The sequence below is a fragment of the Ranitomeya variabilis genome, chromosome 4 (genome assembly GCF_051348905.1).
Source record: "Ranitomeya variabilis isolate aRanVar5 chromosome 4, aRanVar5.hap1, whole genome shotgun sequence".
NCBI classification, from domain to species: domain Eukaryota; kingdom Metazoa; phylum Chordata; class Amphibia; order Anura; family Dendrobatidae; genus Ranitomeya; species Ranitomeya variabilis.
This window is the reverse complement of record NC_135235.1, coordinates 288,639,918-288,665,818: the sequence shown is the minus strand read 5'-3', so window position 1 is coordinate 288,665,818 and position 25,901 is coordinate 288,639,918. Positions and strand designations below refer to the sequence as shown.

At 43.7% G+C, this 25,901-nt stretch overlaps 2 protein-coding genes across 3 annotated transcripts in view; one reads left to right on the top strand and one right to left on the bottom strand.

Moving 5' to 3' along the window:
* INTS11 (integrator complex subunit 11) overlaps positions 1–20,521 on the top strand; it is a 55,940-nt gene extending 35,419 nt beyond the window's left edge. For both annotated transcript variants that reach the window (XM_077250128.1, XM_077250129.1), the window contains exons 11-18: positions 2,473–2,556; positions 3,466–3,555; positions 3,646–3,808; positions 3,949–4,056; positions 4,155–4,216; positions 6,505–6,647; positions 7,341–7,470; positions 19,600–20,521. In XM_077250128.1, the coding sequence (XP_077106243.1) occupies positions 2,473–2,556; positions 3,466–3,555; positions 3,646–3,808; positions 3,949–4,056; positions 4,155–4,216; positions 6,505–6,647; positions 7,341–7,470; positions 19,600–19,665 (846 nt within the window). In that variant the 3' untranslated portion in view covers positions 19,666–20,521. The remainder of the gene's footprint in view (positions 1–2,472; positions 2,557–3,465; positions 3,556–3,645; positions 3,809–3,948; positions 4,057–4,154; positions 4,217–6,504; positions 6,648–7,340; positions 7,471–19,599) is intronic.
* Positions 20,522–22,724: 2,203 nt separating this feature from the next.
* On the bottom strand, positions 22,725–25,817 carry LOC143768839 (lysophosphatidic acid receptor 6-like). The gene has a single exon (XM_077257466.1). The coding sequence runs from the start codon at positions 25,380–25,382 to the stop codon at positions 24,336–24,338; it is 1,047 nt and encodes a 348-aa protein (XP_077113581.1). The 5' UTR covers positions 25,383–25,817; the 3' UTR covers positions 22,725–24,335.
* Between the last annotated feature and the right edge of the window lie 84 nt (positions 25,818–25,901).

Below are 25,901 nucleotides of genomic sequence, written 5' to 3'. Positions count from 1 at the left end.
CAATCCGGTTTCAGCTGAAGAGCAGAAATGTCATATGCTAGACGTTAGAAGAACGCTGTTAGAATACCTCCACAAAACAGAGCCAGGGAGGCAGAGTAGGGCTCTGTTTGTTTCCTTTCAGAATTCAAGGAAAAGGGCGAGTGTAACGAAAGCGTCTATCGCCAGATGGATAAGAGATGCCATATATCTTGCTTATATTGCCAAAGGCCAAACACCACCGGATGGCATCAGAGCCCACTCTACTCGAGCCATGGCCTCATCCTGGGAGGAAAGAGCAGTCTTCTCCATAGACGTAATATGTAAGGCGGCAACGTGGTCATCTCCTTCCACCTTTTATAGACATTACCGTCTTGACCTGTCATCAGAGGCCAATTTAACTTTTGGCCGTTCAGTACTTAGTACTGTAGTCCCTCCCAGGTGATTGATCTTTGAAAATCTCTCGTAGGGGTGCTGTCGCGGCGATAGGAAAACCGGTTTTTACGTACCGGTAATAGGATTTTACGGAGCCACGACAACACCCGCACATTCCCCCCCGTAGTTAATCACTGGTTTCCTGCACTCTATTGGAAGGTGTGCTATTAGTTATCACTCTTTTAGAGGTGATGGTATTTAGTAATGTTTAAGTATATATGATTATGTACTAACTCAATGGGCGGTGTCCCTTATACTCTGAAACACAAACTGGAGTGGTGAGGGGGACCGCCCCTTTAAATCCTGTAGGTTCCTGTCCGGAAGGTGGGCGGATCCCCTCTCTCGTAGGGGTGCTGTCGTGGCTCTGTAAAATCCTATTACCGGTACGTAAAAACCGGTTTCTTTTTTATTGCAGCAGCATTATATATTGCACAGATTTATATGGAGCATCTATGGGGCCATAATGAACGGTGCAGAGCATTATATATGGCACAGCTTTATGTGGAGCATCTATGTGGCCATACTGAACCATGCAGAGCATTATATATGGCACAGCTTTCTGTGGAGCATCTATGGGGCCATACTAAACGGTGCAGAGCATTCTATATGGCACAGCTTTATGTGGAGCATCTATGGGGCCATACTGAACGGTGCAGAGCATTTTATATGGCACAGCTTTATATGGAGCATCTATGGGGCAATAATGAACGGTGCAGAGCATTCTATATGGCACAGTTTTCTATGGAGCATCTATGGGGCCATAATGAACGGTGCAGAGCATTATATATGGCACAGCTTTCTATGGAGCATCTATGGGGCCATCCTGAACGGTGCAGAGCATTCTATATGGCACAGCTTTATGTGGAGCATCTATGGGGCCATAATGAACGGTGCAGAGAATTATATATGGCACAGCTTTCTATGGGGCCATACTGAACGGTGCAGAGCATTATATATGGCACAGCTTTATATGGAGCATCTATGGGGCCATAATGAACGGTGCAGAGCATTACATGTGACACAGCTTTATGTGGAGCATCTATGGGGCCATAATGAACGGTGCAGAGCATTATATATGTGGCACAGCTTTATGTGGAGCATCTATGGGGCCATAATGAACGGTGCAGAGCATTATATATGTGGCACAGCTTTATATGGAGCATCTATGGGGCCATAATGAACGGTGTGGAACATCTATTTTTATTTTTGAAATTCACCGGTAGCTGCTGCATTTTCCACCCTAGGCTTATACTCGAGTCAATAAGTTTTCCCAGTTTTTTTGTGGCAAAATTAGGGGGGTCGGCTTATACTCGGGTCGGCTTATACTCGAGTATATACGGTAAAATATTTTATATATAATTTGTATTATACACTACTAGGAAAACCAGTCTTTAGCTGCCGTACTCATTGGTCACAGTATAACAAGGAGGCGTACTGAACAAGATGACTTTCTACAATACATTCAAAGGGCTTTAATGAGCTGGAGAACTTTTTATGTTTTGTGTTGTCCATTTTGTCTCTAATGCCACAATCTCTGCTTGCTGTCAGAAAATGAAAACCACATGTTTACTCTGGGAGACTAAACCCATCCTGGCCATGTCTTCTTCATTGCTGACCTCTTACAGTACATCCACAGCTCGCTGTGCTCCCCTGTTTGGGATCAGATCCATTCTGCCTTTAGCCCTAAATGGAGCATAATCAGCATTGTGCCTTTTTATGTTAATCAGATCAATCAAAGCATAAGTTTGTCAAGTACTGCAATGGGAGCAAGCGAGCGCTTCCCTCTTTGATCCAACGGACTTGATCTATTACCCAAACCCTTTATCCCAATGGCACCATATTTTCTATCAGGTCCTCGTACTTTTACCAGCCCGGCTCCTCTCTCTATACAATATTATCAGGACAGACATTTGATCCCTACATAAAGGTTCCTATTCACTGGCAACAAGCAGAAATCTTGATATTAGTGAGTTAATATTAGAATTTTTAGATTTTTATTTCCTTGGCTCCGAGGTATATAACTGAACGTTTATTAATGTCTGTATACGTTGTATTTCACAGGTGGTGTTCGCTACTCCGGGCATGTTACACGCTGGACAGTCCTTACAGATTTTTCGCAAGTGGGCTGGGAATGAAAAGAATATGGTGAGCTCTACTTGTAAGGCACAGGGTTAAATGCTAATACTCTTATGTCTAAATGCCCCCATACATATTAGATTAAAAGGCTCCAAGACTGCCAATGTCGTCAGGATGGGCCAGGATAGCATCACATGATGTCTGGCAAAAAGATCTGGACTAATGTTAGCAGCCAATTCTTTAAGTTACTGAAAGAGGAGTCTGGCGGCAGCACTCTCCTAAAAATCATGAGAACGCACATCCGAGCAGAGAGGGGTCCCATGTGGGGGAGACACAGACGTCGGCTGAACAGTAGTGATGAGCGAATGTGCTGGGATAAGGTGTTATCTGAGCATCCTCGGGTGATAACCGAGTGTCTTCTGCGTGCTCGAAAAATATGTTCGGGTCCCCGCAGCTGCATGTCTCCCAGCTGTACAATAGCAACACATGCAGGGATTGCCTAACAAACAGGAAATCCCTGAGAGTGTAGTGGTTGTCGAACAACCGAGAGACATGCAGCTGCGAGGACTCGAACATATTATTCGAGCACTCCGAAGACACTCTGTTAGCACCCGAGCATGCTCAGATAACACCTTATCTGACCCAATTTTCTCATCACTAGGTAGAATTTAGTTTTATTTTTAATTGATAGATGTGCAAAAAAGGCTTAATTAAAGCTAATAAATGTTGTGCTGTGTATTCACATGGCCCATTGATCAATACCTCCTGGAAGAAAAATGGGGCATGGTTATGTAGTAATAAACAGTGTGGGGCACGGGTTTTTCTCTTTTTTTTTTTTTTTTTTTGTGAAATATTGGCACCATATTGTTTTTGGCTTAGTTTTGTATTATACATCACCTGGTCCATTACTCAGAGGAGTTTCTAGAGTAATGTCTTGCGTCTGACATTGTAAATCACTTGTTATTGACTCTTGTGCAGGTGATCATGCCCGGGTACTGTGTGCAGGGCACAGTGGGACACAAGATCCTAAGTGGGCAACGTAAACTGGAGATGGAGGGCAGGCAGACGGTAGGTGCTCAGTCCTGGTTGCCTTTTAGTATGAGTGTATTTATCTACAATCGTTGATGATTGAGACCATTTACTGTCGTTTGTTGGCAGCTGGAAGTAAAAATGCAGGTGGAGTACATGTCCTTCAGTGCCCACGCCGATGCCAAAGGTATCATGCAGCTCATCCGCCAGGCAGAACCCCGCAATGTACTACTGGTACACGGAGAGGCCAAAAAGATGGAGTTCCTTAAGCAAAAGATTGAGCAAGAGTTTCGTAAGTAGGAAGATTATTATGGTGGTCTTCTCAGTGGGGGGGGAATGGTTGCCCTCTTCTTTCTGTTTGCACCAGTGTTCATCTATATCTGCACCAATATGTAATGGCAGATCCTGTCTCCCTCTTCATTATCTCCACAGGCATCCAGTGTTACATGCCGTTCAATGGGGAGACTGCTACCATCGCCACCAACCCGAACATACCAGTGGATATCTCCCTGGGCTTGCTGAAGAAGGAGAGCGCGCTTAGTATGTAGTTCGGACCAGGGGCCGTGTAGTAGGATGGCGGTCGCTCCGCGGTGCCATAGTTCCCTTGTTGCATCATGCTGTACTTCTTGTAATTATAGGTCTCGTGCCGGATGCTAAGAAGCCCAGACTGATGCATGGAACACTCATAATGAAGGACAATGTAAGGAGGGATGAGACTGATATTGATCAGAGTGATTCCCTGTCTGTAAATCTGCTGTAAAAAGGAATAAAACCCATATACTGTCCTACCGGACCAGCACCATTCTGACTTCTTTATCCAGCTTGGACATCATGTCACCATTGATTGATTGCAGCTTTCACATTGTTTCTTCCTGCCTTTTTGGAAAGGGAAGGCTGCAGCCGATCAGGAGACCATCGGGGGACACATTAAGCAAAATGGTGCCATTCTGGTAAAGGCCATATTCACATAGAGTTCTTGGAATTTTTTTTTTCTAATCCAGTGGATCCCCTCCAAAATCCTTCAAGAAAAAAAGAACTCAAGCCTCTATTAAAAATCCACTTTAGGATATCTGACTCAGAGAACATTCTCTGTCGCTGTAGATGGAATTTTGTTTTTGCAGGGCAATCTGTAGCTTTTATTGGTGTGTTTGTATATACAGTTAGGTCCATATATATTTGGACAGAGACAACATTTTTCTAATTTTGGTTATAGACATTACCACAATGAATTTTAAACAAAACAATTCAGATGCAGTTGAAGTTCAGACTTTCAGCTTTCATTTGAGGGCATCCACAATAAAATTGGATGAAGGGTTTAGGAGTTTCAGCTCCTTAACATGTGCGACCCTGTTTTTAAAGGGACCAAAAGTAATTGGACAATTGACTCCAAGGCTATTTCATGAACAGGTGTGGGCAATCCCTTCGTTATGTCATTCTCAATTAAGCAGATAAAAGGCCTGGAGTTGATTTGAGATGTGGTGCTTGCATTTGGAAGGTTTTGCTGTGAAGCAAACATGCGGTCAAAGGATCTCTCCATGCAAGTGAAACAAGCCATCCTTAAGCTGCGAAAACAGAAAAAAACAAGCCGAGAAATTGCTACAATATTAGGAGTGGCAAAATCTACAGTTTGGTACATCCTGAGAAAGAAAGAAAGCACTGGTGAACTCATCAATGCAAAAAGACCTGGGCGTCCACGGAAGACAACAGTGGTGGAGGATACAAGAATAATCTCCATGGTGAAGAGAAACCCCTTCACAACAGCCAACCAAGTGAACAACACTCTCCAGGAGGTAGGCGTATCAATATCCAAATCTACCATAAAGAGGAGACTGCATGAAAGTAAGTACAGAGGGTTCACTGCACGGTGCAAGCCACTCATAAGAATCAAGAATAAAAAGGCTAGACTGGACTTTGCTATAAAACATCTAAAAAAGCCAGCACAGTTCTGGAAGAACATTCTTTGGACAGATGAAACCATGATCAACCTCTACCAGAATGATGGAAAGAGAAATGTATGGCGAAGGCGTGGTACAGCTCATGATCCAAAGCATACCACATCATCTGTAAAACACGGCGGAGGCAGTGTGATGGCTTGGGCATGCATGGCTGCCAGTGGCACTGGGTCACTAGTGTTTATTGATGATGTGACACAGGACAGAAGCAGCCGAATGAATTCTGAGGTATTCAGAGCCACACTGTGTGCTCAGATCCAGCCAAATGCAGCCAAACTGATTGGTCGTCGTTTCATCCTACAGATAGACAATGACCCAAAACATGAAGCCAAAGCAACCCAGGAGTTAATTAAATCAAAGAAGTGGAATATTCTTGAATGGCCAAGTCAGTCACCTGATCTCAACCCAATTGAGCATGCATTTCACTTGTTAAAGACTAAACTTCAGACAGAAAGGCCCACAAACAAACAGCAACTGAAAACCACCGCAGTGAAGGCCTGACAGAGCATCAAAAAGGAGGAAACACAGCGTCTGGTGATGTCCATGAGTTCAAGACTTCAGGCAGTCATTGCCAGCCAAGGGTTTTCAACCAAGTACTAAAAATGAACATTTTATTTAAAATTATTGAATCTGTCCAATTACTTTTGGTCCTTTTAAAAACAGGGTGGCACATGTTAAGGAGCTGAAACTCTTAAACCCTTCATCCGATTTTAATGTGGATACCCTCAAATGAAAGCTGAAAGTCTAAACTTCAACTGCATCTGAATTGTTTTGTTTAAAATTCATTGTGGTATTGTCTATAACCAAAACTAGAAAAATGTTGTCTCTGTCCAAATATATATGGACCTAACTGTATATTATAATATATATATATTTTTTTACCACTGTCACCATGCTGTTTTCAAGCGTATTTGCTCAGAGTATCGTAGTGTAAACTGATGTTAAGAGAACTAGTAGTATTTTTGTTAAAGTTCTGGTGTTGGGCTGTGATAAACTATTACGGCAATGACCTCTGTCTCTTTCTTGTTCTCGGCAGAGTCTCCGTCTGGTGTCACCCGAGCAGGCCCTGAAGGAAATTGGTCTGGTGGAGCACCAGCTGCGATTTACCTGTAGGGTGCACATTCAGGACTCGCACAAGGAACAGGAGACAGCGATGCGGATCTACAGCCACTTGAAGAGGTAACTGACGGTGCAATGATGGCGATTTCTAGGATTACCAGTCACAGAACAGCCGCCGGTCTCCTTCCCTGACCTTTGACAGCAGCATTTATGAACCTATTGATTTTGGGTTTCCACATTGTGGTCTGTGCTTGCACCACGAAACGGATGCGGCAAATCAGCCGTACTGTGTCCCTGCACCCTGACCCTGTCCAGTGACTGTGGAAAATGTCGGACAGTTTAGGCAAGCACCCTAGAAGCAAGAAAGGTGGTAACATGCAGATGTCAATTTATATATACATTTGCAGGAATAATGAGGCGGAATGGCACAAAATTTTGTTTCATCCTTTGTAGATTACACCCATAGAATACTAATACTTAGATGCTAGTAGAGGTGATGGGTCCAGTTAACGTGCGCCAGACGTGTGTTGTCAGCTCTGTGTGTCATATCCTGTGGTGGGTTTTATATAGATAGATAGATAGATAGATATATCTATATATCTCTTGCACACAGACCATCAGGCTATTTCTGCCGTCACAACCAGTTATGTGGTCCCTCTCAAATTCTTCTGTGATTGCTTGCATATAATCTGTGATGTTAAGCCGCAAAATCCCATAATTACTTCTGTTCCCACTATTCATACATAAGACAGTTTCCCCTCTTTTGTATATCTAGGGGGGATGTAACATGGCTTGATCTTTTCGTTTCTGCAGTATACTCAAGGATCGCTCGGTACAGCACCTGCCGGACGGCTCCATCATGGTAGAATCCATCCTCCTTCAGGTTTCTACCAGCTCTGATGATCCCGGGATTAAAGATCTTCTCATATCTTGGACGTATCAGGTTAGATTGGACACAATAAAAAGAAATTGGTGCCATTAATGATATGAAAGCATTTCCTCCCTCCCCCCCATAGGAGATGTGTGAGAAGAAATGTCTAAAATGTGAAAAACCTTTCTAAATATCTTCTAACTAGAATCGTATTCCGCAGCGTAAGGCCATGTTCACACTGTGTTTTATCTCAGTATTTGTAAGCCAAAACCAGGAGTGGAACAATCAGAGGAAAAGTATAAAAGAAACATGTCACCACTTCTGTATTTATCACCCACTCCTGGTTTTGGCTACAAATATTGATGTGAAATACTGAATGTGTGATCGTGGCCTTAAGCTCCAATTCCACAATTTTGAAATTATGGGTTATTCACTCCTTCCTTTATACAGCTCTGGCAAAAATTAAGAGACCACTGCAAAATTTTAAAGTTTGTCTGATCTTTCTCTTTATAGGTATATTTTTTAGTAAAATGTAAATTGTTCTTTTATTCTATAAACTACTGACAACATGTCACCGAAGTTCCAAGCAATAAATTTTGTATTTATTTTCTGAAAATGAGAAATGGTCAAAATAACAAAAAAATGTATTGCTTGCAGACCCCAAATAATGCAAAGAAAACAAGTTCATAATCATTTAGAAATAACAATACTAATGTTTTAACTCAGGAGGAGTTCAGAAATCAATATTTTGCGGAATAACCATGATTTTTAATCACAGCTTTCATGCGTCTCGACATGCTTTCCACCAGTCTTTCACACTGCTTCTAGGTGACCTTATGCCACTCCTGGTATACAAATGTAAGCAGTTCTTCTTTGTTTGATGGCTTGTGATTATCCATCTAACTCTTGATTACATTCCAGAGGTTTTCAATGGGGTTCAGGTCTGGAGATTGGGCTGCTATGACAGGGATTTGACGTGGTGGTCCTTCATCCACACCTTGATTGACCTAGCTGTGTGGCATGGCGCATTGTCCTGCTGGAAAAAACAGTTCTCAGAGTTGAGGGAACATTGCCTGAGCAGAAGGAATCAACTGTTTTTCCAGGATAACCTTGTATGCAGCTTGATTCATACGTCCTCTGCAAAGAACAACCTGCCCAATTCCAGCCTTGCTGAAGCATCCCCAGATCCTTCACCAAATTTCACAGTGGGTGCGAGACACTGTGACTTGTACGCCTCTCTAGGTCTCCGTCTAACCATTAGAGGACCAGGTGTTTGGCAAAGCTGAAAATTAGACTCATCAGAGAAGATTACCTTACTCCAGTCCTCTATGGTCCAATCCTTATGGTCTTTGGCAAACTTCAGCCTGGCTCTCCTTTGAGAACATTGATGAAAGGTTTTTTTCTAGCTTTACATGCCTTGAGTCCTGACTCTAGGAGCCTGTTACGAACTGTTCTTGCCGTGCGCTTCATCCCAGCTGCCATTTGCCATTCCTTTTGTAGGTCACTTGATGTCATCCTGTGGTTGCTGAGTGACATTCGAATAAGATGACGGTAATCCCGGTCAGTGGAGAGTCGTTTTTGCCCTCTGCCGGTCTGTAGCTTTGTTGTCCCCAATGTCTGCTGCTTGACCTTGTTGTAATGGACAGCCGTCTTAGAAATATTAAGAATAGAGGCAATATGACGCTCACTGTGTCCATTTGGTAGTCAAGCCAGAATTGAGGTCTTCTTTTCCTCACTCCAGACTTTTCTTTTCAACTCCTTTGGCATGGTAAAAAATTTTTTATCATTCCTATTACTTTTGGGATATAGTGCTAAATCCTGCTGACCAGTTTGCTTTAATGGTTGAGTCAGATCTGCAAAACAGATGAGCATAGGGCAGTGAAGGAAATGGAGGTCCCGTATTGCTCAATGAAGCTCTATTTTAGCTGACGTACCGTAATTCAGCACAGTAAGGGCTATGTGCTGCGGTGTGCTGGAGCTCTTAAAAGGGATTATTTATTTACTAGATGGTGGCCCGATTCTAACACATCGGGTATTCTAGAATATGTATGTCTACGTAGTATATTGCCCAGCCACGTAGTATAGTGCCCAGTTACGTAGTATATTGCCCAGTTATATTGTATATTGCCCATTGATGTAGTATACAGCACAGAGCCACATAGTATATTGCCCAGTGATGTAGTATATTGCCCAGCCACGTAGTATATTGCCCAGCCACGTAGTATATTGCCCAGCCACGTAGTATATTGCCCAGCCACGTAGTATATTGCCCAGCCACGTAGTATATTGCCCAGCCACGTAGTATATTGCCCAGCCACGTAGTATATTGCCCAGCCACGTAGTATATTGCCCAGCCACGTAGTATATTGCCCAGTTACATTGTATATTGCCCATTGACGTAGTATACAGCACAGAGCCACATAGTATATTGCCCAGTGACGTAGTATACAGCACAGAGTCACGTAGTATATTGCACAGCCCATGTAGTATATTGCCCAGCTACGTAGTATATTGCCCAGCCACATATGACACAGGTTAAAAAAATAAAAAATAACCATATACTCACCTTCTGCAGGCGCGTTGTAGCTCTGTCGCCTGTGTGGGGTGCAGGCGGCAGCTTCCGGTCCCAGGGTGTGATGACGGCGCGGTCACGTGACCGTGACGTCACGGCAGGTCCTTGTCGCGCAGGACCTGTGATGACGTCGCGGTCACGTGACCGTGTAGCGGTCACATGACCATGACGTCACAGCAGGTCCTTTCCGCGCAGGACTTGTGATGACGTCGCGGTCACATGACCGTGACGTCATGGCAGGTCCTTCTGCCAGACCATCCTTACCACCGGAACGTGCCGCTTGCATCGCGAGAAGCGGGAAAGGCGGCGTAGGTGAGTATATAATCATTTTTTTAATTATTTTTAACATTAGATGTTTTTACTATTGACTCTGCATAGGCTGCGTCAATAGTAAAAAACTTGGTCACACAGGGTTAATAGCAGCGGTAACGGAGTGCGGTACCCGCGGCATAACGCGGTCCGTTACCGCCGGCATTAACCCTGTGTGAGCGGTGACCGGAGGGGTGTATGTGGGCGCCGGGCACTGAGTGCGGGGAGTAAGGAGCGGCCATTTTCTTCCGGACTGTGCGCGTCGCTGATTGGTCATGGCAATGGTCGTGGGCGTTTTGCCACGACCAATCGGCGACTTGGATTCCATGACAGACAGAGGCCGCGACCAATGAATATCCGTGACAGACGGACGGAAGTGACCCTTAGACAATTATATAGTAGATATAGCACCATTGATTCCATGGAGCTGTACATGAGAAGGGGTTGCATACAAATTACAGATATCACTTACAGTAAACAAACTAACAATGACAAAGGGAAGAGGACCCGGTCCTTGTGGGCTTACATTCTACAGGATTATGGGGAAGGAGACGGTAGGTAGAGGGCTGCAGGAGCTCCGATGGTGTTCAGTTCACTGCACGGTCATTGCAGGCTGTAGGCTTTCTTGAAGAGGTGGGTTTTCAGGTTCCGTCTGAAGGATCCAAATGTGGTGGATAACCGGATGTGTTGGGCACAGAATTCCAGAGGATGTTGGATATTTTGTAGAAATCTTGGAGGCGAATAGGTGAGGAGTGAAGGAGTTATTGGGAGATTAGATAAGGGAAGCTTGTGAGCTTAGTTTGGAAATATACAGAGGAGACAGGTTGTGGATGGTTTTGTAGGTCAGTGTTCGTAGTTTAAACTGGTTATAGTGTGAAAATGTGAGCCAGTAAAGGGATTTGCAAAGCGAGGAAGCAGGAGTGTAGTGAAGAGAGAGATGAATTAGTTGGGCAGCAGAGTTAAGGACGGACTGGAGGGGTATTAGTGTTAGCAGGTAGGCCACAGAGGAGGATGTTGCAGTAGTCGAGGCGGGAGATGATGAGGGCATGCACAAGCATTTTGGTAGAGTGAGGGTTGAGAAAGGACGGATTCTGAAAATATTTTTGAGCTGGAGGTGGCGAGAGCTTGGATGTGTGGTTTGAAGGACAGGGCAGAGTCAAGGTAGCAGATTTCTGGGACAGGGGAAAGTGTGATTCGATTTATTGTGATAGATAAGGTAGGGAAGATATGCGAGATGGAGGAAAGATAATTAGTTCAGATTTGTCCACATTGAGCATGAGGAAGCGAGAGGAGAAGGAGGAGGATATGGCTGATAGACACTCTGGAATTCTGGAGAGCAGAGAGGTGACATCTGGGCCAGAGAGGTAGATCTGAGTATCATCAGCATATAGATGGTAGTGAAAGCCATAGAACTTTTTGTCCCATGCCAAGGGTATCGATTTGAGAAGAGAATGGGTCCTAGGACAGAGTCTTGAGGGACTCTAACAGAGAGAGGGTGGGATGAGGAGGAAGTATGGGAGTAGGAAACGCTAAATATGCTTTTGGAAAGGTATGAGGAGATGCAGGATAGGGCGAGGTCTTTGACCCCAAAGGAAGAGAGGATCTGTAGTAGGAGGCAGTGGTCAACTGTGTCGAAGGCAGAGGACAGGTCTAGAAGGAGGAGTATAGAGAATTATCATTCTCTATACTTAATTGGCTGTAAGTAAGTCGTTAGTAATTTTGGTCAGGGCAGTCTCAGTGGAATGGTGGGGACAGCAGCCAGATTGTAGATTGTGGAAGAGCGAGTTAGATGCAAAGTGAGAGGAAAGTTCAGCGTGGGCGTGCTGCTCAAGGAGTTAGGAAGGATGTGGGGTGATAGCTGGACATAGCAGTTGGATCTAGTGTTGGCTTTTTGAGGATAGGTGTGATTGTGGCATGTTTGAAAGCAGAGGGGAAGGTACCAGACGTTATTGATAAGTTGAAGAGATGGGTTGTGGAGGAGGTGGGATGGGATGGGATGGGGTCAAGCACACAAGTGGTGAGGTGTGATGTTTGTGAGAAGATGAGTAAGCTGTCCTTCAGTGATGTTGGAGAGGGAAGTTATGGGCTTAGGGCATTGGTCTGGTATACAAAGGGGTTGTGGTGGTCTGACAACAAAGACTTGCCTTGTTTGGTCTGTTATTTTAGTCGTTTTTAGTAGGGTGTGGCAAAGTCCTTGGGTGAGATGAGGGAAGTTGGAGAGGGGGCAGTTACAAGTGTTGACCAACTGTTTTGAGCTGTGGGATAGGGAAGATACGAGGGTTGTGAAGTCGGCCTGTTTAGCAGAGGTGAGGGCTGATTTGAATGTGAGTGTTGCTTGTTAGAATGAGGTGAGGTTTTCTTGCAGGTGCGTTTTCTTCAAACACTGCTGCAATTGTGAATAGTTGCTGAATCTTTTTAGTGATGTTATTGTGCCAGGATTTCCCAAAAACTGACCGTAACATGCAAACCTAAACTATGTGTGAACAGGTGTTTACTTAGAGTTGCCAAATCATCTACAATCCAAAAAGTAAAGCGGCACTCTGTAGTGGATGAACTGAGGTCCTTGATATGAGAATTGCCTTCTCATGGCTTCCGGGTGCACCTTAAGTAGCCAATGTTTGCTCTGAGCATTTTCAAATGTGTCTTATTTGTAGTGGAATAATGCAATTCAATGTTATTATTTGACACTTGCATGCTATGGTGCTACAGAGTGCTGCTTTATTTGTTTGATTGTGGTAGGGTTTTGTTTTTGTGTCACTCTGCTATGGCTAACAGGGGCGATTGATTTGATGGCTGATGTAAGAGTGGCATTGTGGCAACTATTGGCGTGAAGATATGGTGGACAGTGGTAGAATAGAGTAAGAGTGTGTGTGTAGATGTGAGGTGGGCATGGGTGACAGGTGAGGAGGCCAGTGCAGATAATGTGATTAGATGGTAGGGAGAGGGAAGGGGTTATTAGTGAGCATAGATGAGTGAGGTGTAATTCTGTTTATACTGGGTGTATGTGAGCAGTGTGTTAGATACGGTGTTAATGGCAGAATTATGGTTTTGACCTTTAGTTATAGTGTTTAGTAGTTCCCTCTGTTCTCTTCTGGCTCTATTTTTGTTAGTATTTCTGCTGCATACTTAAAAGACATACTTACGGAGACAGACCACGGTCACACAGACCTAGCCCTACACATTTATAGCACACTAAAGGCACAGGAAATGGGGTCAGGTGTCAGACAGGGAGGAGAAACAGAAAGGCGCATCACCCACAGGAGGGGACAATTAGACATCAGTAGGGAAAATGCAACAACCACAGAGACACACCCAACTGGACACACACAGCCTTGTCTCTGATAGAATCAAGGAATTGGGGCTCATTTCCACTTGCGAGGAAAATGGACGAGTGCAATCTGATAAAAAATCGGATTGCACTCGGACCAATGTTATTCAATAGGTGTCTTTTCATTTGCGATTAGTTCTGTCCGATTTTTACGCACCAGTGTCCTTTGAAAAGCCGGTAATTCAGCGCGGTGTACAGTAAAATCACACTGACAGGTTAGAATAGAATAGAGTAGATATATACACATAGAATAGGTGTATATATATATATATAATGCAGCGCTAGATAGCAGAAAAGCCGATAATTCAATTTCTGGCTTTTGCTATCTCCTTCACAAACCCGACAGGATATGAGACATGGTTTACATACAGTAAACCTTCTCATATCCGTTTTTTGTTTGCATATTCCACACTACTAACGTTAGTAGTGTGTGTTAAAAATTTGGGCGCTTTAGCTGGTAAAATAAAGGGTTAAATCGCGGAAAAAATTGTCAATTTTCTCCGCCAGAGTGGTAAAGCCGGTGCCTGAGGGCAGATATTAACCCCTTTCTGTCATTTGACGTACTATTCCGTCCATGTGGGGTGGGCCCTACTTCCCAAGGACGGAATAGTACGTCCAGCGCGATCGGCCGCGCTCATGGGGGGGAGCGCGGCCGGGTGTCAGCTGACTATCGCACCTGACATCCGGCACTATGTGCCAGGAGCGGTCACGGACCGCCCCTGGCACACTGTGATCAAACATGATCGCACTGTTCCGGCGGTACAGGGAAGCATCGCGCAGGGAGGGGGCTCCCTGCGTGCTTCCCTGAGACGATCGGTACAAGGCGATGTGCTCACCTTGTACCGAGCGTCTCCTCCCTAAAAGCCCCGGATCCAACATGGCCGTGGGGCTGCATCCGGGTCCTGCAGGGAGGTGGCTTCACAGCGCCTGCTCAGAGCAGGCGCCGGGAAGCCTCCCTGCTGTGCTGTGTGATCACCGATCTGACACAGTGCACAGCAAAGTGTCAGATCGGCGATCTGTCACTTTACTGTGATGTCTCCCCCTGGGGCAAAGTAAAAATGTAAAAAAAAAAAAAAAAAAATCCTAAATAAATAATAAAAAAAATATTGTTCCAATAAATACATTCCTTTAGCTAAATTAAAATAAAAAAAACTTATAATAAAAGTACACATATTTAGTATCGCCGCGTCCGTAACGACCCGACCTATAAAACTGTCCCACTAGTTAACCCCTTCAGTGAACACCGTAAAAAAAAAAAGAGGCAATAAACAACGCTTTATTATCATACCGCCAAACAAAAAGTGGAATAACATGCAATCAAAAAGACGGATATAAATAACCATGGTACCGCTGAAAACGTCATCTTGTCCCGCAAAAAACGAGCCGCCATACAGCATCATCAGCAAAAAAAAATAAAAAAGTTATAGTCCTCAGAATAAAGCGATGCAAAAATAATTATTTTTTCTATAAAATAGTTTTTATCGTATAAAAGCGCCAAAACATAAAAAAAATGATATAAATGAGGTATCGCTGTAATCGTACTGACCCGAAGAATAAAACTGCTTTATCCATGTTACCGAACGCGGAACAGTATAAGCGCCCCCAAAAGAAATTCATGAATAGCTGGTTTTTGGTCATTCTGCCTCACAAAAATCGGAATAAAAAGCAATCAAGAAATGTCACGTGCCCGAAAATGTTACCAATAAAAACGTCAACTCGTCCCGCAAAAAACAAGACCTCACATGACTCTGTGGACCAAAATATGGAAAAATTATAGCACTCAAAATGTGGTAACGCAAAAAACATTTTTTGCAATAAAAAGCATCTTTTAGTGTGTGACAGCTGCCAATCATAAAAATACGCTAGAAAACCCGCTAGAAAATAGTAAATCAAACCCCCCCCCCCCTTCATCACCCCCTTAGTTACGAAAAATTAAAAAAAATTATTTATTTCCATGTTCCCGTTAGGGTTAGGGTTGGGTCTAGGGTTAGGGCTACAGTTAGAGTTAGGGTTGGGGCTAAAGTTAGGGTTAGGATTACATTTACAGTTGGGAATAGGGTTGGGATTAGGGTTAGGGGTGTGTCAGGGTTAGGGGTGTGGTTAGGGTTACAGTTGAGATTAGGGTTAGGGTTTCAGTTATCATTTGGGGGGTTTCTACTGTTTAGGCACATCAGGGGCTCTCCAAATGCGACATTGTGTCCGATCTCAATTCCAGCCATAAGCAATAATGTACTTGGCACTCAGGAGAACTTTGTGGTGAAGTAAAACAAGATTTATTCAGTGCATCCAGTTCAACATGAACGTTTTCGGTCCCAACATAGGACCTTCATCAGACAGGAATTTTGAATACTGGAATACACAGCGTGTCTGAATGGGCCCACGAGTGGTGCCAATGTCAGACAGAGTCCAGGAGGTGTAGTACCGCCTTTTGCAGAAAATAAGGAAGCGCTGCAGATGGGCGAGATACTCGCTGGTGCAGGGAGCGCTGATACTGCTGCGATGAGATGGCGCCGTACTGCAGGGAGCCCTCCCGGAGATATTTTCTGCAAAAGGCGGTACTACACCTCCTGGACTCTGTCTGACATTGGCACCACTCGTGGGCCCATTCAGACACGCTGTGTATTCCAGTATTCAAAATTCCTGTCTGATGAAGGTCCTATGTTGGGACCGAAAACGTTCATGTTGAACTGGATGCACTGAATAAATCTTGTTTTACTTCACCACAAAGTTCTCCTGAGTGCCAAGTACATTATTGCTTATGGACTACGGGTTGGATACCTAACTTGAGCACCTCCCAGATACCCAGAGTGCCGTGCTTTACTATACTCAATTCCAGCCAATTCTGCGTTGAAAAAGAAAAACAGTGCTCCTTCCCTTCTGAGCTCTCCCGTGCGCACAAACAGGGGTTTACCCCAACATATGGGGTATCAGCGTACTCAGGACACATTGGACAACAACTTTTGGGGTCCAATTTCTCCTGTTACTCTTGGGAAAATACAAAACTGGGGGCTAAAAAAATTGTGTAAAAAAAAAAATAAAAATATATATTTTTTATTTTCACGGCTCTGCGTTATAAACTGTAGTGAAACATTTGGGGGTTCAAAGCTCTCACAACACATCTAGCTGAGTTCCTTAGGGGGTTTACTTTCCAAAATGGTGTCACTTGTGGGGGGTTTCAATGTTAAGGCACATCAGTGGCTCTCCAAACGCAACATGGCGTCCCATCTCAATTCCAGTCAATTTTGCATTGAAAAGTCAAATGGCGCTCCTTCCCTTCCGAGCTCTCCCATGCGCCCAAACAGTGGTTTACCCCCACATATGAGGTATCGGCGTACTCAGGACAAATTGTACAACAAGTTTTGGGGTCCAATTTCTCCTGTTACCCTTTGTAAAATAGAACAAATTGGAGCTGAAGTAAATTTTGTGTGTAAAAAAATGTTCATTTTTATTTAAACATTCCAAAAATTCCTGTGAAACACCTGAAGGGTTAATAAACTTCTTGAATGTGGTTTTGAGCACCTTGAGGGGTGCAGTTTTTAGAATGGTGTCACACTTGGTTATTTTCCATCATATAGACCCCTCAAAATGACTTCAAATGAGATGTGGTCCTTAAAAAAAAAATGGTGTTGTAAAAATGAGAAATTTCTGGTCAACTTTTAACCCTTATAACTCCCTAGCAAAAAAAAAATTTTGGTTCCAAAATTGTGCTGATGTAAAGTAGATATGTGGGAAATGTTACTTATTAAGTATTTTGTGTGACATATCTCTGTGATTTAATTGTATAAAAATTCAAAGTTGGAAAATTGCCAAAATTTCACCAAATTTCCATTTTTTTTCACAAATTAACGCAGGTAATATCAAAGAAATTTTACCACTATAATGAAGTACAATATGTCACGAGAAAACAATGTCAGAATTGCCGGGATCCGTTGAAGCGTTCCAGAGTTATAACCTCATAAAGGGACAGTGGTCAGAATTGTAAAAATTGGCCCGGTCATTAATGTGCAAACAACCCTTGGGGGTAAAGGAGTTAATAGCCTAGGGAGGTACCATGGTTATTGCCCCCCCCCCCCATGGCTTAAAACATCTGCCCCCAGCCTCCCCAGAAAAGGCACATCTGGAAGATGCGCCTATTCTGGCACTTGGCCACTCTCTTCCCACTCCCGTGTAGCGGTGGGATATGGGGTAATGAAGGGTTAATGTCACCTTGCTATTGTAAGGTGACATTAAGCCAGATTAATAATGGACAGGCGTCAATTATGACACCTATCCATTATTAATCCAATAGTACAAAATGGTTAATAAAACACACACACATTATTACAAAGTATTTTAATGAAATAAAGACACAGGGTGTTTTAATATTTTATTATACTCTTAATCCACCTGAAGACCCTCGTCCTGTAAAAAAGGAAAAAAAAAAAAATTAACAATATCCCATACTTCCGTCGTTCAGTCACGTCCCACGATGTAAATCCATCCGAAGGGGTTAAATCATTTTACACCCAGGAGCTCTGCTAAAGCAGCTGTGCTCCTGTCTGTAAAATTTGGTGAATGAATGGAATGCAGGGGAATGTCCTGTAGTTACCTCGAGTAGTGGTGATGCGCCATCTGCTGGATGTCCTCATATGAACTCAAGCGTGGGAACTTTTCCCAGGCTCCAGTTCATATAAGTTCATCCAGCAGAGGGCGCATCACCGCGACTCAAGGTAACTATATACGGATGTTGCGATAAAAAAAATCGCATGACAATCGCTTGATTTTCCTCCGTTTTTTCCGTCCGTAAATTGGACCGTTTTGTCTCTCGCAAGTGGAAATAAGCCCTTAGACACAGAAACATGCAGGATGACGAAAAAAAATATACAGACATGGACACAGTGAAAGGGGCTCAGCAAATATGGAGAATGACATTGCAGCCAGGAAACAGACCTAAGGAGGAAGCACAACATAATTTTTGAACAAAAAGACTTGCATTCAAAACAATGGGATACTCAATCACGTATGTACTTTCATACAACAGTGTTAATTACATCCTCAAACACAGGTCTAGATCAAGGGGTTATGCCACAAACCAAACACTATTGGAATCACTAGGTCTTGGAAAAATACTAAGTTCCACAATTGGATGTATGTAAATAAAATGTTCATGTCTGACTGTACAGGGACGTGGTCTGATCATATTACAGCTCAAGATCACAGCTGATTCTTTCTGAGACAAAAAAATTTCACAGCCTGTTTTTAAATAATATTTTACCTTAAAAGATAAAAAACAAACTGTAAGCCCATGCTGTCCTGTCTGTATACTTTTTCCATCCTCCTCTGCCCAGGAGCTGTAGTTTGATCAGACCACGTCCCTGTACAGTCAGTCAGGGCCATTACCCAGTACACAGCAGGGGCACATTTATAAGATTATCTCAGCACAGCAACATTTTATTTACATACATCCAATTGTGGAGATTAGTATTAGTCTAAGATCTAGTGATTCAATACATAATGTTGGAGACATAACACAAATAGGGTCTTATCCAGAATTCAGATGGTTAGACACAATAGGATTGTACTCACCAGATGGAGCCAAATTATGGCTGATAATAGTATCCACTGCAGCAGATCCACAGGTCCACTGATGAGCAACCAAAGGAAAAAAAATGGGTAAACGTAGATTTACGCTGCTCTGCAGAATACCTGAAGGTCCGGACGTATATCATAGAATGTAACCTTAGTCAACGTATTTTAAAGTTCTGAGACTTCTACATCAGCAAATTACCACAAATTTGGCATTTGTGGTAATTTCCTGATGAAGAAGTCGGAGAACTTTAAAATTCTCTGACTAAAGCCACATTCTATAATATATGTCCAGACCTTCAGTTATTCAAGATCTAGTGATTACAATAGACTTTGGCTTGTGGGTAAACCCCTGTTCGCTCCTTAAGATACTATTCTGTGCTGTAAATGCTTCATTCTGATGTGTCAGTCACTTCTGTTTTTTTAGGATGAAGAGTTGGGGAGTTTCCTGACATCTGTTCTCAAGAAGGGTTTACCACAAGGCTCCAGCTAGAGCATCTCCTGCAGCGGGGGCTAATGAATTCTGATAAATGCCCACATCAACCTACATTTTGGGGAACAAAGCCGAAGTTTACAGCTGAGGCACAAGTAGGATGGAGGGAATAGAAAGATCCTTAGAAAATGTGTGTTCACATAAAACCTACAGCTCATGCCCTGCTGGCTGTGTCTGCACAGAGGTGGATCTGGTGCTTTGCATTCAGGGCAATGTCGTCTTTACACCAAGCACCGAACTGCAATAGCAAAGAGTAAAATTGCAGCATCCGCCACAAAGTCTCCCACATAATTATATCAAAGCAGCAGTTGTGATAAATAAATGGGAAATACTCAGAACTCGGCTGCTACTGGCTCCATCTCCAGTGTACGGCACCTGGATGCAGCTATTCCCAGGACAGTAAAATGCGCACAAGTGATGTAAAGCGCAGACATGACGGACATAAAGAAAGGTGGAGCATTTCTGTACTGATAATTGTGAAGTTTTTAATACTAGTTAATATTTTGGAATTATGGCACAAGCAAATGCAGTTTATTAAAATAATAATCATAAAGGGCTTGTCCACTATTATCCTTTTTAAATGATGTAATCCCCTTTTGTAAAATAGAGAAGAAAAAAAAACCTACCAGCACGGGTGCTGGGTCTCCAGGTACTCAAGATTGTTACACGACATGAGCCTTGCAGCCAATCATGGGCCGTTACTGTGCTACTGCCATGGAGCTTCAGACAAGAGCGAGGAGTGAGATCCTGATGGTGGCCTCAGATAGTTATGCCACGTGAGCGCCAGGCTGGAAATGGCGCAGGAGACAAGAAAATAAGAGATGGAGAAGCGTAGAAAAAAAATTACCTTAAAGGGGGCTCATTGGGAGGCCAGTGACATGGCTGCAGCTATAGTCCCCAGGATAGGTGCACGATAATGTAATAGGGACAGATTCGGCCGATAGGCTAATGTACATGGGAGTCAGATATCCAACCACTGATCCCATTGTTCTCCGGGACATGAGACGTGGCCGGACGTGTCTTGTCAGCCGATCTCTCGTAATGGGAGATGGCCGCTTGAACCATCCAATGAGATGGCTAAGGGTGGAGAAACAAGCAGAATTATTGGGTTACATGTTACAAGGCTTTAGGGCCTGTGCACACGATGCACATTTAGTGCAGATCTGCACTGTGATTTACAGTACAATGTAAATCAATGTGAAAAAAAAAAGCTGTGCAGAAAAATCCGCGCAGAAACGCTGCAGATTTCAAAGAAGTGCATGTCACTTCTTTTGTGCAGTTCTGCAGTGTTTCTGCGCCCCTCCATGATAAAATTCCGCAGTGGCAAAATCTGCAACAAAAACTGCAGAAAATCTGCACCTGCAGATTCTGCCAGGAGGTGCAGATTTAGTGCAGAAAATTCTGCACCACATTTCCTACGTGTGCACATAGCCTAAGGCTATGTTCACACGCTGCGGATTTTGCTGCGTTTCCACAGCTGCGGGTCCGCAGCAGTTTCCCATGCTTTTACAGTACAATGTAAACCTATGGGAAACGCAATCCGCAGTGCACATGCTGCGGAAAAAAACACGAGGAAACACAGCGGTTTACATTCCTCAGCATGTCAATTCTTTGTGCGGAATCCGCACAAAAACCGCGGTATATCTGCGATAAATCCACAGGAAAAATGCAGTGTTTTTGCCCTGTGGATTTATCAAATTCGCTGCGGAAAAATCTGCAGTGGACCATTATACGTGTGCACATACCCTAAAACATTCAGTAGTAGAAGCAAATATAACAAAGTTTGTTGAAAGTACAGTTCCCAATAAAAAGTGTCAGCACAGAATGACTGTTCAAACCAAGCACAGGTGCTCAGTGCACCCCTGGAGTACCCAAACGTTAAGTGCAGATTCCTACTTGCTTTTTTTTTCCTATCTACCACTGCCATTCTCTGACTCCACAAAGCAACAGGTGTCAATCTATGAATATGGGGCATGGGAAACCCAGCAGGTGGGTAGGGGCAGTTAAATATTTGGACATGCCCTTATGCACTGAGCGCCTGTGCTTGGTTTGAACAGTCATTCTGTACTGATAGTCCTTTTAAGTACCCGACACCCTGCCCAGTATTCCCTAACACTGAGCTACTTACACATACGGTTATTATCTAGGCGCTAAACATGAGACGCATAAACTTCTGCCCTGTGGGGATGGTTTGTTAGTGTAACAGCTTGCTGTCCGGACTGTAAGCCTACGTTCACACCAGGCATCTATGTTGGAGAAATCCTGCATTATACATGTAATAAATTCTCCACCATTTCTGCACAGCGCTCGTGTCATTGCTCATTTCCGGTGTGGGTCTCCGCTTTCCCCCGGGGGCAGATTGTATCTCTCTGCATGAACCCGAGCGCCATCACGATGGAACAAGACTATAAATACTCTGCATGTAAGACGCCGTGCACCACTATGACTCAGACAGGAAACTTTACTTTTCTGCAATTATTGCAAATCAGAGGTGTGAAGAGCTAAACCTTTAACTGTGGATCAAAAGGGGTCATAAGAGATTGTAGGCAAACCACAGGGGCTTGTGTGCACCCCCAGTGCAGGAAATAAGGGATGGACAAGGCGACCTTTTATCCGCTAACCCAAGATGGAAACTCAAACTTACAGAAGTAAAGACCAAACCGAATCAAAGCAGGAGGTGATATTCACAACCATCAACTTCCAGTTTTTGGACATTTGTATATCAGTAAGGTGGTTCCCCCTTTTAGGTGCCGCTATTGTGGGGTGTCCGTGCTCTCTCGCCCATGACAACCGTGAACCCTAAAGGTAGAATGAATCCATCCTATGAAAAGGACAGGAGAAAGATCCGAGGAGGACCTGACAATACAATGTCCTCAGCACGGCTCTGTTCCAGATGTGGACGTGAACCAAGAACTCGTGTAAAAAGAAAAAACAACCAAAAATTAAAAGGGATTGTCCAAGAAGATGAAACATCCGGAATACAGGCACCAATAGAAAATAAAAAAATATATATATACTTGCCCCTTTACATCCCAGCATTTTAGTATAGCGTCTCCATTGCTTCCTGCTTGTCTTCTACTTACAGTGAAGGAAACAAGTATTTGATCCCTTGCTGATCTTGTAAGTTTGCCCACTGATAAAGACATGAACAGTCTATAATTTTAAGGGTAGATTAATTTGAACATTGAGAGATAGAATATCAAAAATAAAATCCAGAACATCACATTGTATAAATTATATAAATTTATTTGCATTTTGCCGTGAGAAATAAGTATTTGATCCCCTACCAACCATTAAAAGTTCTGGCTCCTACAGACCAGTTAGACGCTCCTAATCAATTATGTACCCATGGGCTTGAACCCAGCGCCAGCTGCTGACCTTAACCCCACAATCCCATAACCCCGATTGCCACCGCACCAGGGCAATCAGGAAGAGCCAAGACTATGTGCTAGAATTGGTACATCTTATGGATGCACCATTTTGGGGTGGCTGAGGGCTTGTCTTGTTAGGCTGGGAAAGGGTCAATGTCCATGGTCTTTCCCAGCCTATTATCAGCTCTCTCCTTGACCTTAGCTGGTTACTAAAAATAGTAACGGACCCCACATTATTTTTTGGGGGGTCTCCCAAGGCAAAGTAGACAGCTGAGGGCTTATATATAATAGGCTGGTAAGGTCCATGGATATTGGCCCCTTCCCAGCATAGGGCTAGCTCACAGCTGTCTGCTTTCCCAAGGCTGGCTATTAAAAATAAGGGGGACCCCACGGCGGTTTTTCCATTTATTAATTAACAAGTAGGGTAAAATATACACGCAAGGCACTGCTCCATTTGGACCTCTGCCGCCTGGTTGAAGACTATTTTTTTATTATTTATAATTGTAAGTAATTTTCCTATCCACACTTATTTGCAGGGCATTTTGTTGTACTCTTACCTCCATTTTGCAGTCCTTACCATTGTACAGCACAAAAGTTTGGGTCCCCATTGACTTATGAGGTTTGAGTTCAGGTCAAGTTCTGGTACTCAAACCGAACTTTTGGCTATAGTTCGGCCGGACCACAACTTTGACAGGTAGGCTCATCCCTATTGGTCATCCATTAACAAATGTCCATGCCCACAACAGTAGAGGTTTACAGATTCAAAGCAGAAACCAAGGTGGTTATAAACAGATCTTTGTTACACATGGACGCAAAATGGAAACATTTATAAAAAGTTGAAAAAAAAAAAAAAAGGGAACGGATTAAGTATCCCCCCCAAAAAAAACCTGTACATGTGAACATAGCCATATATTACATTTCCAGAAATCGATAACAATGGGTGTTTTCATAAGAAATGGTGGGTTTATTGTACTTTACAATAATTGTCTGCAAATATTTAAAACAAAAAATACATTAACAACTGGACATAATAGAACAAGAATATTTCTTCACTAATGTGAGACAAGGTCCCTTTCCGTGGTGACTATAGCAGACATCACATAAAATATAGATTTACTTATATATACAATCCATCTGAGTATATTCCAATAAAACTTGGTAATTAGTCATTAACTGGAGCCTACAGCAAGTTCAGTGCAATTTTTGGCACAGAATCGGTGAAGGAGAACCGGTGAAGATGAATGTGATCTACAATGTGACGGCTTGTGCCGGTATAACGAATGGAGTCTCCTGCTTGGATTATAAGACGGACCACTCAACCTTAGCCCCCAGTATAGTGACAGGTTCCAGGTTATTTGGTAAGGGAGGAGGTGAAGTGATTTGGCTAGGGGCTTCGGCAGTAGGTTTGGCTTTCTGAAAGTGGTACGTCTGCTTCGCACAGGGGGCGTTGAGTCTACGACTTAAATACGGGATAAAGATTAGAATTGGGTTCAGGCAGCTGTTGAGACTTACTAAGGCCAGAGTGATGCGGCGCAGCTTGTAGATGTGGATGGCACACGCACAATCCAGGATCAGGTCCAGTTTCATCATGAAGTACAGCAAGTGGGAGACATTGTAAGGCAAAAAGCAAACCAACGACACCACCAGTATGAAGATGATGATCCTCAGGGCTACCTTCCGATGGGTGCTGGATTTTATCCTACAGATCCTTCGTGCAAATAACGGCATTATCACCACTGTGGTGGTGAACGGGAGAAGAAAACCGAAGATTAAGGCGCAGGTGTTATAAGGTGCCAGACGATCCTGCCATGCTGACGTGGAGAAGCCATCAAAGCAAGAAGTCTTTGTGCTGTTCTCATTGCCCAGAGGTCCTCCCAGGATCAAAGGTAATATAACGGCCCCGCAAAGAATCCAGATGACAACGGTCAGGATCAAGGAGAAACGCGTGCACTTCAGCTTCATGTACATCAGCGGATGGACCACGGCCAGGTATCTGTCCAAACTGATGCACGTAAAGAAGCCAATGCTCAGGTAGATGTTGGCGTAGAAAAGGCTACCGGTGATGCGACAAGCCATATCGCCAAAGATCCAGTTATTTCCAGCATTATGATAATAAATGCGAATAGGCAAGAGGCAGATGAAGATGAAATCCACTGTAGACAGGTTCACAAAGTAGATATTGGCATTGCGGGAGCGTTGTCTACTTTGGCACAGGTAGTACAGGGCCAAGATGTTGCCAGGTAGGCCAAGTGTGAACACCAGGCTGTATGTGACCGTGAAGAAGCCATACTGGAAGTCTGCCTGTAGGCTGCAGTTTCCTCCTGGGACATTCAGGAAGATCTCCATGAGAGTGATCAGCCTGGGAATGGGCTTGGAGGGCTTATGGCACCGGACGCCTCTGCTCAGCGCTGTGCCGGGAGGACCAGCCGCTCATCACAGCTCTGGCACAATGAATCTAGATGCAAGTAGCAAAACTTCCCTTCACGCCTGCACTAACTACAACCACAGGAAGTGACCTGCACCCACACGCTTTCTCTTCTACTTTTGTCATAGTACTTGGCTGCACATCGTGGTGCTAGAAGTGATCAGTGAGGGTCCAACCGCTCCGGCTCCCACCAATGCAGAGAACCTGGGGGGGCCAAAGCTCCCTTCTTATAATGGCGCATACACAGTGAAGAGACCTGTACTGTCCTCAACATCTGTATATGCCAAGCTCGCATGACTCCAGCAAAGACCAGCCCCGCCCACTTGACACTTCTTAAAAGGGTTATCCACTACTTGGACAACCCCTTCTGAATCCATATGTTTGCCCCTGAGTAAAATGATAACACCTATACTCCCCCCCCTGTGCCGGCGCAGTTCCAG